The sequence below is a fragment of the Danio aesculapii genome, chromosome 8 (assembly GCF_903798145.1).
Source record: "Danio aesculapii chromosome 8, fDanAes4.1, whole genome shotgun sequence".
NCBI classification, from domain to species: Eukaryota; Metazoa; Chordata; class Actinopteri; order Cypriniformes; family Danionidae; genus Danio; species Danio aesculapii.
Genome location: NC_079442.1, coordinates 47,242,699 through 47,263,489, shown reverse-complemented (window position 1 = coordinate 47,263,489; position 20,791 = coordinate 47,242,699). Strand labels below are relative to the sequence as shown.

The 20,791-nt window shown below is 36.9% G+C and overlaps 1 protein-coding gene across 1 annotated transcript in view; it reads left to right on the top strand.

The window, feature by feature from the left end:
• Positions 1-19,060, top strand: part of lrrtm4l2 (leucine rich repeat transmembrane neuronal 4 like 2) — a 123,806-nt gene extending 104,746 nt beyond the window's left edge. The window contains exon 4 of the mRNA XM_056463212.1: positions 18,939-19,060. Within this exon, the coding sequence (XP_056319187.1) occupies positions 18,939-19,004 (66 nt within the window). The 3' untranslated portion in view covers positions 19,005-19,060. The remainder of the gene's footprint in view (positions 1-18,938) is intronic.
• Positions 19,061-20,791: the final 1,731 nt, after the last annotated feature.

Below are 20,791 nucleotides of genomic sequence, written 5' to 3'. Positions count from 1 at the left end.
TCTTTCCTGCAGAGCGCTTTGAATGTTCATCTTTAAAAAGGTCAAAATCCTCTCTAAGTTATCAGCACGCCTGCAATTGTGGAACTTATTTAACTTGATTTGGTTATTCACAGCTAACAAGCTGTTCCACATTTTGCCCTCTTTCAAAATGTACAAAGGGGCACTTAAAAGTGCAGTTAATTTTTTTCTTTCTTAAAATTTCCCCTCGGAAAACATCGCAGATATTGCCATCACTGCCAGCAGATAGAGATTTGATTTTTTTTTTCTCTTCCAACATCAGACATATAAAAAAAATCATTCTTCAGCTAGTAATAGAGGAAATTATACAGATTCAAAGCTCTACAAGCCTTCTGGGTGTGCATTTGCATAGTGCCATCACAGCCGTCAGAAATAGGAAATTGTTGCATGACCTACATGTTCATTTTACTCCACAGTTTTCCCCATTTCCACGTTACCTGATGGGAGTGAGTACTGTGGGTGGATGTGTAAATGCCACACGCACATACATGCAGTATCCTCTGGGATCTTATTCAGATTAGAATAATGTAGAAATACATGAAGTACAAATGAGGCCTGATTGCACTTGCTGTTTTCCTGCCAGAATTTGTTACTGTAATGTTACTGAAAAAGAAAAGTAAAAGCCTTTGTATGCACCTCAAAGCAATACACTGTAGTAGTTGAGCAAAAATAAATAAAGTAGTAAAAAATACATAGTAGTTACTACAGTACCAAAGTCTTGCCTTCGATCTCAACAAATAATAACTTGACTTCTAGTTGATCATTTGGAAAAGTGGCAGAAGGTCGATTTTTCTGATAAATCATCTGTTGAACTGCATCCCAATCATCACAAATACTGCAGAAGACCTATTGGAACCCGCACGGACCCAAGATTCTCACAGAATCAGTCAAGTTTGGTGAAGGAAAAATTATGGTTTGGGCTTACATTCAGTATGAGGGTGTGCGGGAGATCTGCAGAGTGGATGGCAACATCAACAGCCTGAGGTATCAAGACATTTGTGCTGCCCATTACATTACAAACCACAAGAGAGGGCAAATTCTCCAGCAGGATAGCGCTGCCTCTCATACTTCGGCCTCCACATCAAATTCCTGAAAGCAAAGAAGGTCAAGGTGCTCCAGGATTGGCCAGCCCAGTCACCAAACATGAACATTATTGAGAATGTCTGGGGTAAGATGGAGAAGGCATTGAAGGTGAATCCAAAGATTCTTGATGAATTCTGGGAGTCCTGCAAGAACCCTTTCTTTGCCATTCCAGATGACTTTATTAATTTATTAAGTTATCGGAGTCATTGCTGTATGCATGCATGCAGTCCTCCTAGCTCATGGGAATCATACACAATATTCATTCTGTTTCCACTGCACTATGACTTTATACTTTATACTGTGCATAATTTCTGTTAAGTGACAAGAGTTTTGTCTAAGCAAAGTCAGACCTTTCTGTCCTAATTAAATAATTAAAAATCAAGGCATGATCATATTTTATTTTGCTAAAATAAGCATAATCTAGAGGTCTTTGCCTTCATATAAACCACTTCTGATATCAAATGATCAACTAGAAGTCAACTTATTATTTGTTGTTCCTAAAACTTGGATAGGCAACAAGATTTTATTAGGTAGTGTATTGTAAATACTACAGTAAAGTACTACACACTACAGTAAAATGTATTTTTCTGCATATATTATAGCATTTACAACTCTTTGTTAATTAATGCTATAATATATTTTATCTATAGTGAACTGATAAAGTAACCAAACTTGATTGAAGCTAGTGGGCTGAAAGTAAATATAGGTGGGGTCATTTACCATGGGGCATAATGGTGGCGCAGTGGATAGCACTCGAGCCTCAGCTGGGTCAGTTGGTGTTTCTGTGTGGAATTTGCATGTTATCCCAGTGTTGGCGTGGGTTTCCTCTGGGTGCTCCGGTTTCCCCCACAGTCCAAAGACTTGAGGTACAGGTGAATTGGGTAAGCTAAAATTGTCCGTAGTGTGTGTGTGTTTGAATGAGAGTGTATGGATATTTCCCTAGTGATGGGTTGCTGCCTGAAGGGAATCCGCTGCGTAAAACATTTGCTGGACAGGTTGGCAGTTCATTCCGCTGTGGTGCCCTCAGATTAATGAAGGGAGCCAAAAAGAAAATGAATGAATGAATAATTTACCATGGGTAATTTCCTAATTTATTTAATTATGTTTATAATGACTAGAAAACATGGCTTTATATTAACTGAGTATTTTTTTTACATTTTACAATAAAATCATTACAGTAAAAACAAAATCTCATTTATAACAAACTTACACCAGTTTTTGCCTTGATTGCTTGCCGATGTCTTCTGCATTGTCTCTGTGTTAAAGACATTCGCCCCAACCCTCTCCATCATACTCACACTCCTCTCATGGGATGGTGGGTCAAATCAAAGGTTACAATGCACAAACGTTGGCCTGCAGGTTCTAATTTGGGCATATCTGTGATAAAGTAATAAATACTAAATTTTACTTCAGTAAGCTGTGGTGTTTTGTAGTATAATATGCCTTCTAGTTGTAGAAATATACAGTATCGGGTAATGTGTTTATATTGCTGTAGTTGTTGTTTTATCATAGCAACTATAGACTTACTACAACAGATTAATGCAAGTACTTTATGGTTCTAAAACACTACAGAATTTAGTATATGTTACTAGTATTTTATTAAATTTTTTCATATGGCCAATATAAGTCTTCTGAAACTACATCAGGCTGCAACAACATGGCTGCATTATTGAGCATGGAGACTTTAAGATGCAATCTTTTTTTTTGTCATCAGAACACCTGGCATATTAGAATGGAGTCAATCTAAATGTTTTAAAAATGTAAATACAAAATGTAAAAAGACAAAAAATCTTGTTTTATTCAATTAAACGTTCGAATTTCAGTCAAAATAGCAGCAAATTGTAGAGGTTGTGTTATAGCATTAATCAGGATCTATGTTTAGATCTATTACAGATCATCGCTAAGGTTTATTCACAGATCAAGTCGCAGTAAACATTGTGAGAAAACAGACTGGCCCCTTGCACTTTCTTTTTAGAAGTATATCTCTATGACATTTGCTTAATGCATTCTCATCTTCATCTTTGGTTTCGGAATATCCACACCTCCTCTGCAGTGTAGAGAGCGCAAGTGAACGGTTGCCAGATTGCAAAGATACATTTATGAGGCTACCCTTTTAAGAGAATAGGTCTGATGGGGGATTTAAAGAAGTCATGATCTGAGAACTGTAAATTTTAATGATCTTTCAAAATAAAAGAGGTCACAGCAGTGTAAAAAATATCCTATATTCTCAGCTTAGTTGTTACTCTAAAAACAGCTAATATTGAAGGCACCTGCAAAAATGACAGGAAATTAAATATATTATGTAATACAGTGGCTAAGTCCCGCCTACACAGAAGATCAATGCCTATTTCTACTTCACTGTTCAGTTCTGATAATATCCACAAATATTAGCTAATCACAGCAGCAGGCGTTTGCTTTTGTGTCTACAGTCTGCCACACCCCTTCAAATAGCGCGTTCTGATGAGGAGTCGAAAACTGCACAAAAATTGTCAAAACACTCCTAAATTATGTAAAATCTTTAACATTAAACAGGAACACCAGGGAACATACAGAATAATAAATAAATATAAATAAATAAATAACTGAGGTAGTTCATGAGCTTTTTAAACTTACATCTGGCAACCCATAATTTGCAACCAACCAATCAATCATTCATTCAACCAACCAAACAATCAATAATCTTTTATTTGTAATATTTAGTGTTTGTTTTCCATTTTCAAATTTCTACTTGCTCCTTTTAGACTTGTGAAGCTGGTGTTAACAAGGTTTTTTCACAGATCAAGTCACAATAAACATTGCAAGAAAACAGACTGGCCCCTTGCACTTTCTTTTAGAAGTATATCTCTATGACATTTGCTTAATGCAATCTCATCTTCATCTTTAGTTTCAGACTATCCACACCTCCTCTGCAGTGTAGAGAGCGCAAGTGAACGGTTGCCAGATTGCAAAGATACATTTATGATGCTACCCTTTTAAGAGAATAGGTCTGATGGGGGATTTAAAGGGGTCATGATCTTGGAACTCTAAATTTTAATGATCTTTTAAAAGAGGTCACAACAGTGTAAAAATACCCTGTAATTTTCAGAGCTCAAAAATATGTTGTTACTCTAAAAACAGCTAATGTTGAAGGCACCAGCAAAAATGACAGGAAATTGAATATATTATGTAATAGGGTGGATAAGCCCCGCCTACACAAAAGATCAATGCCTATTTCTACTTCACTGCCTTCACTGTTCAGTTCTGATAATATGCAAAAATGTTGGCCTATCACAACAAATACTAAATATTACAAATAAATAATAATTAATGATTGATTGATTGGATGATTGATTGATCAATTGATTGCAAAAATTCTAGCCAATTAAAGTAGCGGACGTCTCCTGTGTCTACAATCTGTAACACCCATTCAAACAGTGTGTTCTATTGAGGGCTCAAAAATAGCACAAAAATAGTCAAATAACTTCTAACTTGGGATTTTTTATGTAAAATCTTAATAACATAATAAGTAGTTCATGACCTCTTTAAAGTCCACACTAACTGGAAGTTGCGACCGTTTTTTTTTTTTTGTAGTGTGACGCAGAGTAACGAATATGAAATGAGAAAACAGTGGCTGTGGCTTGTTTTTTCAACTGCGAGTTGATTGGATGTAGTAAAGTGGGTATTTCATTCAGGAAAATCTAGAAAAGGGTTTCAGGAGAGTTTTTACAACCTAACAGACACCTCCTCTTGCTGTGTTCACACCAGACGCGGAAGACGCGTCAAGCGCGTGTGATTTACATGTTAAGTCAATGCAAACGCGCGAATAGACATCCTGCAACGCTATACGCGCAAATGACGTGAAAAGCGCGGTGCGAATTGAGCATTTTGTGTGTTTCACGCGCTTAGAGAAAAAGCTTGAGAAAATCTGAACTACAGCGGACATTGGCACCGCGTTAACCAATCAGGAGCTTGCTCTTGCGGGGCTGTGATTATGACGAAGAGCCTGTTGTTGGTGTCCCGGGGGAAAATCCTCCTGCCTACACCACACCTACAACAGTTCATCAAACTGGGCTCGGCTCAGTCAGAAGCACCGCTGAAAGCTTCCATCATCCAAGTTAAGTTTCTGGAGGAGTTTATGAGCTCACAGAGCTGGCTGCACCTCTGAATTGATCTAGTGGACTCAGACACGGCTCCAAATGTATCGACGCTGTTTATCAGCCTTCATGAAGCACATAAACTCAGTTATTTTCTCAATTAAATCCATGTTAGCCATTTAACAACGAAGCTACAGTCACCGGGCAGACAGAGGCCATGCCCATGACGCGAATCCGAAGTGAACTTGACGCGCGAATGAAGCAGATTTTCACTCACGAATGAAGTGGATTTTGACACGCAAATGAAGTGAGTAAACTCTAATGTTCACGCGTCTATTTACGTGCGAATATCGCGATTTATTCATGCGTTCCGCGTCTGGAGTGAACACAGCATTACTGTTGGTTGTCAAAACTGACAGTTGTAGGGGCATGGTTAAATGTCAACCCCGCCCAATACCGACAGACCTAATCTGAAAACAAAAAGTCAATTTTTTTTTTATTGTAATTTCAGATTACAAGGGCAAACTGTTTTTGTTTGTTTGTTCGTAATGACATGCACAGATGAATTGTTCACCACAAAACTAGCAATATAAGCTAACAAAATCTTATGTTTAGTTTTGATTTCATTTTTTCTTTAAACTTCAAATCTGGCAACCAAAAATTTGCAATCAATCAACCAACTAATCAATCAATCAATCAATAATTATTTATTTGTAATATTTAGTGTTTGTTTTCAGTTTTTCTTCTTTCCTTGACTTGACTGAAGTTTGTCTTGTCTTGTTTTAGTAAACGAAAAACAAACATAAGGTGCATCCCAAATCGGGTACTTACACACTATTTTACGCCATTTTGCAGTATAAATAGTGTAAGAAGTGAACTCTGAAAACTCCAAAAAGAATAAGTGCACTTTAAAAACTCGAATGATGCACTTATTCTACGGTTTAGATGAAGTGTGTAATGTTGGACACTTCACACACTCGACGGCCACTGCTTTGCCCATTTGGTGGAAGGTGCGGAGCTTTCGGGCATTGCCGTTGCATTTTTTAAATAAAGTTGGATTGTGAATGCAAAATTCTCCTACAAGAGTGATTATACCACCATTTCACTAATTTGGCAACAGACAAACATCATCTGGGAAACGGTTTGAAATTCTGCTTGGTAAAAACCGCATTAGTGTTCCATTTTGGATGACACTACATTATACCTGTCAACATTGGGATGTGAAAATAAAGGATATGCCCACCATAATAAGGGACTCCCCCGACCCCCCTTTAAAAAATCCCCAAATTACTAAATATGTTCTTCTGGAGCTGTTTTATCTTCAATAAACAGTTAAATGGTCAGTAACATGTTTTATTATTATCATTTACAAAAGAAAAAATAAATAGTATACATTAGCAGCAAATACATTAGCAAACAGTTCAGCTTATTAAAATTAATAGCTCTTATAATGAAATAGAATCAAGCTATCAAACCTCATCAGCTGTTTCTTCACTGTATAACTTACACATTCTGATTAAAGAGCAACGATTGAATCTCTTATTTATTTAGATTTTTTTCATTTGATTAACAGAGGTGTCACTTTAAAAATGCACACATCTAATCTAACATTATAAATGAAAGAATTTGATTGCTTTCCTAACTGTTTATACTGATTTAGAACAAAATTTGTTGTGTTTGAAAAAAAAAAAAACACCAAGATCGACATCTTTAGATATTATTATTATTATTATTATTATTATTCATTATGTGTATATGTCTGTTCAAACACGCACCCAAAACCCAGACTTTCGCGCCGCTTCAAATTGCGTATACAGAATCCGTTTGGGAAACAGGATTATTTATCACTATAGAGCACGTCAGCTGACGGTCATGCACCACTATATGACTGTTTTGAGAATTGCATATGAAGGGGAGACGACACCTCTAATGAAAAGGAAAGGGAATCCAGCCGTTTTTATATTTATTACAAAGTGTTTTCATGCCTAAACATAGCGAAAGCACAGAACAAACTCACGTTTAAAAGCAAGGGGCGGCCCCTGGTGGTTCGGCGGTATGGGTTGCGTAAAGGGAGGATCTGTTCTTTAATGTTTATTTGCCACCCTTCAGAGAAAGACTGAAAATTCAAGAGAAATACGGGAAAATACCTTTACAGGATAATAGCAGGATAGAACTGTAAGATAAGGGACAATCCGGGTAAACGAGAGGGTTGACAGGTTCTGTATGCACTACATACATATATAGTTGTATGTAAAAATTTGGCCCCTCCAGATAATTTTCATAATTTCAAGCTATAGCCTGCTGGCCTTTCAAATCAGCAATTTCATTTGGATATTTTATACCCTAGGCAAAAAGCAACATTTCAGTTCAGACACAACATTTATTTAATCAACAGATGCAATGCAATGAGCCATATCAAAAACAGACTAGATGACATACATGATGAATAATTACATCAAACGTTTGTGCAGCCACCTTTTGCTGAAATAACAGCCTGTGGACACTTCTTATAGCCAAGGATAAGTCTATAGCTAATCCAATGTGCGTGTGTATTAGCTTCAGAATAAGCTCGGAACTTTAAACTAGCACACAGGTAGCAGAATTTGTTTAGTTACAGCAGTTTTGTTCCGTGCAACAGAAATGCGTCGTTGAGAAGCCTTTATGATTAATTAACCGTAATGAATTTAAGTGCGGTTAACAGTGAAACCGGCTAATCATTGCATCCCTATTAACGATTTCAGTGTATTGTACAAACAGCCTTTTCTACAAACATTTCCAAAAGTTTTCAGCTGCCCGCGCCACTCGCTTAATGTCAGGTGACTCACGCTCTCTGCAGACTTAAACTTGACGAACGTCACTTCATAATTATAGCGACCATTTTTCAACCGAACTAAGCCTCGGGAGCCGGGTTTAGTCTTCATGCTGCCAATTGAATAGTCCTGGTGTATAGTGTGCCATTTGGGACGCAGCAATAGACTTTATTAGCGAAATTAACCCACCCGCAAAAGTCAGCTATGTCAATATGATCTTAAACATTCAACATTAATCTCAGCAAAGAACTAAACTGACCAAAACACTTACATTATTTCAACTATCGATTTGCGCAAGTTTTTATTTTGCCACTTAGCAACTTTATGAGGAACATTAGATTTATTGCGAAGATTGTGGAATCTTTGGCTTCATCATACAGACATCAATACAGCAAGCGTCAGGGAAATAACACAAAAACAATGTTGACAAAATGACAAATAATTGCATACATCAAAACAAAAACCACAATATGACTCAAGAGAAAGAGGAGCCTCTGAGAAATAATAATAACCTTTCCTTTCTTGATCTCTGTACTGTTAGATTCACTTCGCCCATCTGCCACATTAAATGAAATGTGTTCAGACCTGGCGAAGTGTTGATGTTTTTATTTGTCATCATAAGAATTTATGAGGCCCATCAGTTAATTTGCATCACCGCATGACTCATGATTGTATTGTACAGGCGGAGAGGTGGAGTGGCCATCAAGATTTATAAGCGTGCACATTTACGTGTCGCAGTGTTTGGCTTGCTTTTCCTGGAGCCGCTGTCCTCGATTCACAACAGCTGATAAATCAAGGCCGAGTTTGCATACAAACCCATGCACATGTTAACATGCACCACTGCAGAAGTGTGCTGAAAGGGCAGTTGGACTACAGAGGTGCATATCCAGAGCTGGCATTTTGATAATAATTGTTGTATATTTTTTGGCACAGAAATGAGTAGCTCTGAAGGACAGGCTCTTTTACGGTCTCTCAAGAGTAATCAATGGTAAGGTGAGCGCTATCTATTCTCCGTCTGGAAACCTCTATTGCAGGACTGATGAGGTGCAAATTAAAAAGCCATTAGCGAAGCATCTCCCACTGCGGTGAGAAGAGTCCTCGGGTCAGCGGTTATCTGAGGTCTGAGTGATTTATGGCAATCAGAGAAATCGCGAAACAATCCTGATCAAAAGGAAACACGGTTGGAGTCCAGCTTTATCGATAAACACGAAGACTCAGACAAGCTGTGGTGGTGTTTAAATGAGCAATGAGAGCCTGAATTTGGCCCAAAACAATTACTCTCCTCAGCATAATGTCTTTACTTAAGGTCTAAAGGAAAGGGATAGAATGGATGGATGAATAGTCGGGTGGATGGATGGATGAATAGTCGGGTGGATGGATGGATTGATGAATAGAGGAATAGTTGGGTGAGTGAATGGATGGATGGATGGATGGATGGATGGATGGAGAAATGGAGAAGTAGAGTGATAGAGAAATGGATGGATGGGTGAATGAATGGATGGATAGAAAAATGGAGTGATGGATGGATGAATAGTCGAGTGGATGAATGGACAGATAAATGGAGTGACAAATGGATGGGTGGATGGAGAAATGGAGAAAAGAAGTGATAGAGAAATGGATGGATGGATAAAGAAATGGAGTGATAGAGAGATGGATGGATGGGTGGATCCATGGATGGATGGATGGATGAATGGATGGATGGATGGGAGAAATGGAGTGATGGATGGATGGATGGGTGAATAGATGAATAGTTGGATTGATGGATGGATGGAGAAATGGAGAAGTGGACTGATGGAGAAATGGAATGATGGATCAATGGATAAATGGAGTGATAGAGAGATGGATGGATGGATGGATGGAGAAATGGAGAAGTGGACTGATAGAGAAATGGATTGATGGATGGATGTATAAATGGAGTGATAGAGGGATGGATGGATGGATGGATGGATAAATGGAGTGATAGAGAAATGGATGGATGGACGGATGGATGGATGGATAAATTGATGGATGGATGAATGGATGGATGGAGAAATGGAATGATGGTTGGATGAAGAGTTGGGTGGATGGATGCATGGATGGATGGATAGAGAAATTGAGTGATAGAGAAAAGGATGGATGTAGAAATGGATGGATGAATAGATAGATAGAGAAATGAAGTGATGGATGAATGAATAGTTGGGTGGATGGATGGAGAAATGGAATGAGAGAGAAATGGATGGATGAATGGATGATAGATGGAGAAATTGAGAAGTGGAGTGATAGAAAAATGCATGGATGGATGAATGGAGTGATAGAGACATGGATGGATGAACGGGTGGATGGTTAGATGATTAGAGAAACTAATAGATGGATGGTTGGATAGGCGATAAATGATAGATGGATGACAGATATACGAATGTTAAATGGTAAGAGAAATGGAGTGATAGACCACAAAAATAGAAAAAAATACAAGTAACAAACAATCAATCAATCAGAAAACGGAATAAAATAGAACGAACAATGGATAAAACAAATGACTGGACAATAGAACGAACAAAAGAAGCAAAAAAACACAAAATGTGAAAAATTTATGAACAACATATAGTACAGAATATAGACTTGGTCCATAGATATTTACAATTGAAGTCGCCTATGCTATTGTTGTCTATTGGAAGGAATGCATTAATAGAGCCGCCATTTAGTACAGGCTAGCGCTCCTTGAAATGGATGTGGGACCAAGGTGCAGTGGAACACTGGCCATCCGGAGACATTGATATTTAGAAGTATATACATATATCTTTTCTCGTTGGTCAGTATGAATATATATATATATATATATATATATATATATATATATATATATATATATATATATATATATATATATATATATATATATATATATATATATATATATATATATTTTTTTTTTTTTTTTTTTTTTTTTTTTTTTTTTTTTATGCAAATTATAATTTTACATCACTTTACCATATTGATGGATAAGTGACCGCACGGGCATTCCTGACAAAGAGCATGTGTTTGTGTGTATGGAAATGTATTATCTTTCCTCCCTGTAAATTTGATATAATCCATTTCCTTTAACACACACCTTCTCCTGCTTTCCCTTCTAATTCTAACGGAGGGAGTAATTCATTTGTGAATGAATCTCTGTAATAATCAACTCGTGTGAACGATTGATATCCTTGTGTCTCAATGTGAACATCCACCTTTCTGATGAAAATCATATATAACATATGCAATATTCAGTAATTTGTACAGTACGCACATTGGGGCACAGACACTGCTAAGTTTTAAGGCACCCTTATAAGTTACTTCAAAAACTAGCCGTTATTTACTTAGCTGACAATAATACAAGTTTCTGGCACCGCAGCGTCTTGTTGTCATATTTCATTTAGTGTTTGCAGATTTTATTAAACAAAACTAGCATAAACCTAGAATTGAGTGTGAGTTGGTGCTACTTTGCCATATGGTCAGTGCAGTAAGTGACTGTATTATCATCAATACTTGTTGAGCACAAAAGTTCATAACATACAAAATTGTAAAAAACTAAATCTTACCTATAAAATGTTCTGCATTTATGCTTTGTTTGCTCGTTGCTACACCCATACGCAGCACAAAAGTCCAGCATCTTTAGATTGGCTTTAGTCTTGAAAAGTGCAGTTGAATGACTTTTGTCCTGGGAGCACTGTACAAATGTGGCGGTGGTATTGACAAAGGCTATATGCAATATCTAGTGTATATACAGTTGAAGTCAGAGGTATTAGCCCCCCTTAGATTTTTTTTTCTTTTATAAATATTTCCCAAACAATGTTTAACTGAGCAAGGAAATTTTCACAGTATGTCTGCAAATTATATTTCTTCTGGTCTTGTTTTATTTCGGCTAGAATAAAAGTAGTTTTTTATTTTTTAAAAACCATGTCAAGGTCAAAATTATTAGCCTCTTTAAGGTATTTGTTTTGATGGTCTACAGAACAAACCATCGTTATATAATAACTTGCGTTATTACCCTAACCTGCCTACTTAACCAAATTACCTAGTTAAGCCTTTAATGTCACTTTAAGCTGTATAGAAGTGTCTTGAAAAAGATCTAGTCAAATATTATTTACTGTCATCATGGCAAAGATAAAATAAATCAGTTATTAGAGATGAGTTATTAAAACTATTATGTTTAGAAATGTATTGAAAAAAAATCTCTCCACTAAACAGAAATTGGGGAAAAAATAAACACCAAGGCTAATAATTCTGACTTCAACTGTATCTATGGACTTGGTGCATGTTGATTCAGACAGACAGCAAAGAAACCACACTAAAGACCTAAATATTTTCTTATTTATCTATTCAGGTTGTATTTGCATAATGTCAACATGACCTTGAATTATGTTTTAAGGCTTCATGTGTGATATGAATGTGTTCAATATTTTTTACAGCACACACTGCTCTGCTCACTCTGCATTTCTATGTCTAATTTAATGCTAATTTAATATTAAGCTAAAAGCTTATAATAATAATTACGTTAATAATCATACTCTTGCTGAAGCTTTCAAAATACATTTCAAATTATTTATATTGCTTTTATTATCAAAAGCTAACTCTGCTTGGTAAAAGCCAATATATAAAGTGTTAGGCATTATTTAATCCTTAAAAACCTTGAGAGAAAAAAGACATGAGGTGTTAATATGCATGTTTGATTGTGAATAAAATGAGATGAGAAAACCAGACCGGCAACAGAATAAGTATACAAAGATGTCTTTCTACTACCTCAGAAAACATATGCAGCAAACAGCACAAACCGAGGTGATTAATGACTCTCTTGATCCGCTTCTTATTCAGTGAATTAGTCAAAAGAACAGTGCAACACTAACTTGATATTCATTTGAAAACATCAGCTCAATAGTTTTTACTTTCAATAAAAAGTTGGTGATTTGATTTTAAAACACAGCTGAAGTCCGAATTATTAGCCCTTCTTAATTAATAGCCCATTTGAATTATTAGCCCTCCTGAATTATAAACCCTCCTGAATTATAAGCCCCCCTGAATTATTGCCCCCTTATATTTCTTCCTCAATTTCTGTTTAACGGAAAGATTTTTTCAACACATTTCTAAACATAATAGTTTTAATAACTTTATTTTATCTTAGCCATGATGACAGTACATAATATTATACTAGATATTTTTCTAGATATTAGTATTCAGCTTAAAGTGACATTTAAGGGCTTGACTAGGTTAATTGGGCAAGTTAGATTAATTAGGCAAGTCATTGTATAATGATGGTTTGTTCTGTAGACAATCAAATCAAATATTGCTTAAAGGGGTTAATAATATTGACCTTAAAATGGGTTTAAAAAAAATGTTAACTTTTATTCTAGCCAAAAATCAAACAAATAAGACTTCCTCCAGAAGAAAGAAATATTATAGGAAATACTGTGAAACATTCCTTGCTCTGTTAAACATCATTTGGGAAATATTTGGAAAAGAAATATTTATATAAAGGCTAGTAATTCTAACTTCAACTGTATATTTTTGCAAACGGATTTACAGAAGAAGGCATTAAGATGAATCTTTATCATTAAATACAGAATGATTGCCGTCCTTACATGCCATTTTAATCTGGCTTACAAAATAAATTTAAGCAGCACCAATTTACACTGAAAAACATAATTCAAAGATGATTCCTTGAATTTTATTAAATCTTTTTAACGTTAAGTGATTGTAACCAATTTATTTGGACTGAATTTAAACAAACATGTATGGCCACTGTCCGCTGTTCCAACACACGTGCAGCCGTCAAGGTTCAAAATAGTTTTTGCAGCTATGTGGATTAATACTGACTGTGTGTCATGGTTAAGAGTAGAGCAAAATGCTGGTGTTTAACTGCACTCCTGCACTGGGCTCACACACATTCCTGCCTACATCTGTGCCTGAAAATCCGGGAGACCAGGGATGTTAGGTTCTGGGGTGAGTTGTCTGAATAAGACTGTTGAGAACCAGGTACTGTTTACTGTCGTGTTAGTAATTACTATGAAGCGTGTTTCTGGCCGCTGCTGCGATCGGATCCTATACCCGGGTTTTACAGACAGTACCAAAATGCTGTCATCGGTCCAATCAGCGCAGATTAACTTCGCGCTAAGTTTGGGAACAAATGAATCACTGAATGAATCATATGGGAGTTGCTGGGATAATTAGGTAAAAATAAATGCAGATTATAAGACAATGAAAGTGTTTTTTGACCTTGCATGCATATCAGCCTGTTGTTGGAGACCCTTAAAACCAAAATATGACCCTTTTTAATGTTTAATAGAGGGTTTTTAAGTCCATTTAAGCAATGGTGAAATGAGTGAGAATATAGCTTATTCGACGACTCATGGTCAGTTATTTACACGTAATAGAAAGGCAATGACTTTTTCATATTACCCATCTACTGCATGTACTGTCCAGCACAGAAATGTTCATAGTGTCTTTATATTAACTTAAAAAATAGCCCTATAGCTTCATGAATAGTACACCATACTCTCCTTGTTCAGCTCAAGACAAACACGGATAGCAAAGCTCACTTCAGCCACTTTAAAAGACATGATAGATGAGTTATTCATAAGCTCAATAATTACAACTCTCCATGGAGCCCTGCGATTGAAAGATTAGACCCCTACTGTTTTTTGTGTGTCTTCTCACAGAATGAAGATCATATATTCAACTAACATGGCAAAATAAAAACAGCATGCAAACTCCTCCGTTGGGCAAATGATTACATGAAGCTTGTTGACTAAAGGAAAAAATGTTTTAAACGGGATAACAAATTACATTGATGTTTGTGAGAAGATGCAGAGCCACTGTAGATGATCCGCATTTGATGCAAAACATCCATGTATGAACGGTTTCCTTACCAGAAGGGACTATTTTAATTTAGTCTCTGCTTGTTGGAGCCGGCAGATTTGACACGTATTTGCTTTTGTGTTATTATTTGGTTGTGATTATTTTTGTATTCACACAGGGGGGTGGCGGGGGTACAAAATATTTACACAAAATATTTTTGTGTATTTTAAAGGGGTCATGAACTACCTCAGTTTTTGTACTGTTCTGTGAGATCCACCGTTTTCAAGATATTAAATTCATTCATTTTCTTTCGGCTTAGATTCTTATTTATCAGGGGTCGCCTCAGCAGAATGAACTGCCAACTATTCCGGCATATGTTTTACGCAGTGGATGCCCTTAGGTTTCCTCCGGGTTCCCCGGTTTCACCCACAATCCAAAGACATGTGGTACATGTAAAATATATGTGGCTGGGTAAAACATATGCTGGATAAGTTGGCGGTTCATTCCACTGTGGCAATACCCTGATGATTAAAGGGAACAAGTTGAAGTAAAATGAATGAATCCTATTTTGACCTTCATCAGAATGGTATGTTTGGATGGGCGTGGTCAATTTTAGATGCAAAAACCACACTCGTTGTGATTGGCCGACAGTTTTGCCTAAACAGGCAGTGAAATAGAAGTGGGTTTTGATATTTTTTGTGGAGGCGGAGCTTATCCAACCTTTTACATCATAAAGTAGGACATTCCAGAACCTGTGGTTTTACCAAACTGCCTTCAATATAAGCTGATTTTAGAGGAACCACAACATGTTGAGTTCTGAAACTTACAGGATGCTTTTATAGTACGGTTAGCTGTTATATGTGTAGAGATCAAGATCATTTTAGTTTATCAGTTCATGACCCCTTTGGTGGCAGAGGTCAAACAAACTTTGACCATGTCAGAATGAAGCAAACTGATGATTTTGATGAAAATAACTATTTGTAAGATATTGGTTTACTGATTTACTTTTGGTTTATGTGGAAATACCTTTCAGTTTATGCCAAAGCTTAATAATAAATGGACAAACAGTGATGGCGCTATAAATAAACGTCAATTCTAGCAGTGTTACTTTATTTAGTAACGAGTAATCAAGTGAATTACTGTTTCCCCCGTTACAACATTGTTACCATTACTGACAAATTAAAACATGCATTACTGTCATTGAGAACACTGAAGTGGTTTTCATGCGAGCAGCGTCTCTCTCAACCATAGGACCTCTCTTACTCTAACACATAATTGGTAACACAAAACCAACCAGTGATGATGATTGGTGTGTCTGTGAACATGGTGTAACTGAGAACATGATGATTGGCTTAGATGGAATACATTTCCATCATTAGCCAATTAGAGGCAGAGTAGTGCTGGTATTCACACACAAGCACATGCACAGTCAGTGGCACACACCAACAACCAGAAGTCAGTACGATGGAAAATCCAACAAGTTCGAAGGAAACTGCAAACTGGAAATATGTGCACTACGATATATGCAATAAAGCAGCCTTTCCACCTCACAAACATTTGGACATGACTGTTGGAATACGCCCACTTGTGTTTGTCGCACAGAATTTTAAGTTTTGTCGAGTACCCTGGGAGAGAAGCGGTTCTCGCAGTGTCGAAAATAAAGGAGTGCTAAAACAAGAGCCTTTATTCTCCGTCCGTTCACCCTTGTTGAATGAGTGAAAACTAGAAACATTGGAGGGAATGTGAAGACAACAAAAAAATTATATTTGTTTTTATTAATTTATGAATATTTATTTATTTTTAATATCGACTTTTTTCTGATAAAAAAAAACAACTAAAAAACTACTATTTCTCATCTCCCACACACACGACCCTGCTTGGACAACACTGGAATACATCCAACACAATCTCACGGCAATTCGTAATCTTTTTGATTAAGTGGCTAATTCGTATTAATTCATAAGATCTAATGACAGTCGTGTTTAGGGGTGGGGTTGGATGCCACACCTCCTTTTTAAAATCGTACATTTTTGTACGACTGAACTCGTCCGAATTCCTACGAATTTGCCACTAAACTGACAAAACATAAAATAAGTTTTTTTGTGAGATCAGGCTGAATACATCACATCTGGTCAATTGGTCGTGTACGGCCTAGTCGCAGGAGTTCAAATAATTCAAGATATCCGCAGCTCAAATTGAATCTGAATGATTGGATCTCCACGCAGCTCCTGGACTACTCTCCATTGGAAATAAATGACTTCCGGTCTGTCGCTTGTTGTTTATCATGTGCAGTGGCAAGGCGGCTTAACCCTCATTGAGGTGAAAGGCAATAATGTTTATGTATCTTGAAACTTAAACCCAGGAAAAGAAAAAAAAAAGAAAAAAGTCTCTCTATGTTGGTGACAAGTACTTCTAATCTACTGAAGCACCCCTAATCGTCACATGCCACCACAAAATACTGAGTTCTAAACCATCAATTGCGTTTCATTGTGCAACAATAGTAATGATAATATTTGTGATACGTTTAATTTGACAGTTTGTCACTCACATTGTCCCACAACAACATTAAAATAGTGTAGATTAGTGTACACTGTTTTATATTTTTTACAGTCATTTGACAAATTTTATAATTATTTTATTTACTTTTATAATTAACTCAATTACTATTTGTGAGAAGTAACTAGTAACTATTACTAATTACCCTTTTAAAGAAATGTGCCCAACATGATTGTCAACAGCCCCTTTCAAACATACAGACCTTTCCGTAAAATTACTGGCAATATTCCGGAAAGGTGTGTGAACAGGCCCTTTTTGAAAATACCAGTAAATTCGTTCCAGAAATTTTGTAACTTTACTGGTAATTTGCCGGAATGTTGCTCTGTGTGAACGCAGAAGAAAAATTCCCTGAAAATCGAGAAGGAAAAGAGCGTGTTCACGATTAGATTGCACAACCGCGAGACGTCTACTCCAGCCAATCAGAACACTCAGGTGCATTCACATCTGTGTTATGTAAATAAAAGCCTTTGAATATTTTTCCAGACACATTTAGCTGCTAGATGTTAGTCAGATAACGTTTCTATGTTCAATCTTAATGTCAACTGTGAAAAAAAATATTGGTAAAATACTTATGATAAACCGCTGTTTGTTTACCTTCAAGCTCTGCTTCAGTTGCTTGACGCATACGCACCTGAAGCAGCCGGTGAGTGCCAGCACACACACATATGTACATCTCAACATGCGAAAGTGTTCCTCCATGTTTTGATCTAAGTTGTTCGCAATACTTATCCATCCACAGAATTTTTAATGTAGTCAAATGTCTAAACATTTAGCTGCGGTTAGCGCTTCTGCTTTTGGATGTCTCTGGGACAAAAGCAGCTGCATGAATGATAAAGATTTAAATAAATGTGAACCCACCAACAAAAGCCAGACTACGTCTATATTTACAAATACAAGCGCAGCCATTTAGAGCTCATTTTTGGTTAATGATACCAGAATTTACCAGTATTTTGAATGAATGTGTGAATAGTCTTTTCTGGAAAAGTTTCAGAACCACATTGCCTGTGTGAACAGCACTTTTTGGAATTTACAGGTGAAGTAATTTCAGTAATTTCCAGATATTTACTGATATCGCTGTGTGAAAGGGGCTAACGTGTTGGACATTATTGTGTTTCTTCGAGCAAAAAACACATCAAAATAAGACGTTTAAACAGGTTCATGTCCCTAAACTACTTAATTATCATTTTAAACACGAAGAGCTGTTCACTGCACGCACAGGCTAATCTCCCCGTGAAGATGAGCAGATGTGAAACATGCTGAGGTGCATTGGGAAATGACATGCTTTTTAAAAGTGCTCCTAGGTGAAGGAAGAAAGATAGCAAATATATACAGTAGCTGTGGCAGCTAATTGATTCTTCAACGAGAGTCAAAGACAGCTAAGTTCGATTAAAAGCAGAGGATTGTTTGCACAAGAAACATCATCTTGGGAATGCTATCAAATTAAACACATTTGAAAGCTAATTTGTTGGCTGCATTGACTCCGGGTGTAAACAACATGCTTAGCGCATTCCAATTGTGCTGGAAATGTGCCCAAACACAATGCTATATTTGTTGTGAAAATCTAATTCATCCCTGCTTGTTTTCACAGAATGCATACTCGTATCCCAGACCGCTACCGGGGGCCTGGATGGGAGACGTACCCACAATTCACTGAGGAGGCACACTACTGGCCATTATGATTTGCAGCGGCTCAGATAAAGCCCTTCCTGGATTTTGCTTCAGCGATTTTACAACACAAAGGGAGTGTAATTTGAAAAGAATTAGGCTGAATGGGCGGCACACATCTTCAAACCCTCATTCAAATGTGGAGCAAGTGGATACAGCTTCAATTTGACACCCCATCCGAACCGGTTTGGTTGTCACTTTCGACCAACAATAAACATCCCCCACAATGGGGCTGGCAAGCACGCAAGGCAAATCTATTCATAATGAACCAGCAAAATCTTTCTCGACGCTACCATTGTTGCTGTATGATAGCTACTACCTGCTCTCCCCCACAGGAAATCGACGTCTAGCGTCCAACCGGCTCCAACCTCCTGTCCTGTTCATCCTTTTGTGTTGTGTAGTGATGTGACAAACGATTCATGCAGAACCATTTGAAAAAGTCTCTCATGATCAGTGGACGATAATTGCTCAATTGAGCACAGCCCACGAGGATGTTTCTGAGGACCACCAAACAACGGAAGATATTTTTGACTGCTTGAAAACATCCAGATAAAAAAAAGCTTGTTTGCAAAGACTGTAACCTCACCATGAGTTCCCACTGTGATTTGATTTCAACCCTGGCTGAACTTGGACTCGCCACAGGAGAGCTCAATTGTGGGTATAGTGTGTATGTGTGTGTGTGTGTTGTGGATGTGTTTTTGTTCTTTGTTTAGAGCTGGAATTTCCACGCTTTTCTTGGATTTTTTTTAGGAGTCTCTTTGTTCAGACATAAAAGTTAGCTCACTATTTTTGTATGAGCACCACATCATCATAATGTGATGAATCAAAGAGAGATCAACTTTAAAAACATGGAAATACCTTTGTGTTTTTTGAAGCACTTGCATCTGGATGCCTTCTTGTTGCTCTGCCATCTTCATTCACCAGTCAAGCATCAAAACGTATAGACATTTTCTAGAACAAAACAATATTATCATTATTTTGTGCTGCAAACTTGCAGTGGTTCTCAACTGTTGGGCAGCAGATCTGCTCTGATTAGGGGGATAGAAGCTAAACAATAAATTCTTATATCAATGCATTAGGAGAATAAAGTTTATGTTTAGCTTTTAGTATCAAAGATGTGTGCAATAAAAGTCTACAGTATTTTTAGTAACTATTAAACATTAAAAAGCAAAAATGCAGATGTTGCATGACATAATGCTCAAAAAAACACATCATATCAAATATCACGCAGTCTACACTGAATATGGGTTCACAGGGTTTACAGTATGTTGACCACAATGTGTTTTTATAGGGTGAATTATTTGTCTGATGAGAGAATCAATCTTAAGAAACCAAAATAGTATCTATCATGAATAACTTATGAAATGATTTTGTGTCAACTCTTTCCCCATCATTGATGGTATATTCCAGCTCTCTGTACTTTAACTATTATACATTAGAGAGTTACATAGGGCATTACAGAGGGCCCTAGATGGTGAATGAGGATGAAATCTCTGGGACTTAAAACAAGTGAAGAAGTGGAAACAAGTGATGAAAGTGTTATAAAATTACATTCAATCTGAAACAGCCGGATGGATGGACGGACGGATGGATGGAATTGATAGGATGGAACTGATAGAATGAAGTTTATAGGATGGATGGAATTAATAGAATGGATGGGATTGATAGGATGGATGAATGGATACTAAAGACGGACGGACGGACGGATGGAAGGATACTAAAGACGGATGGATGGATTGATAGGATGGATGGATTGATAGGATGGAATTGATTAGA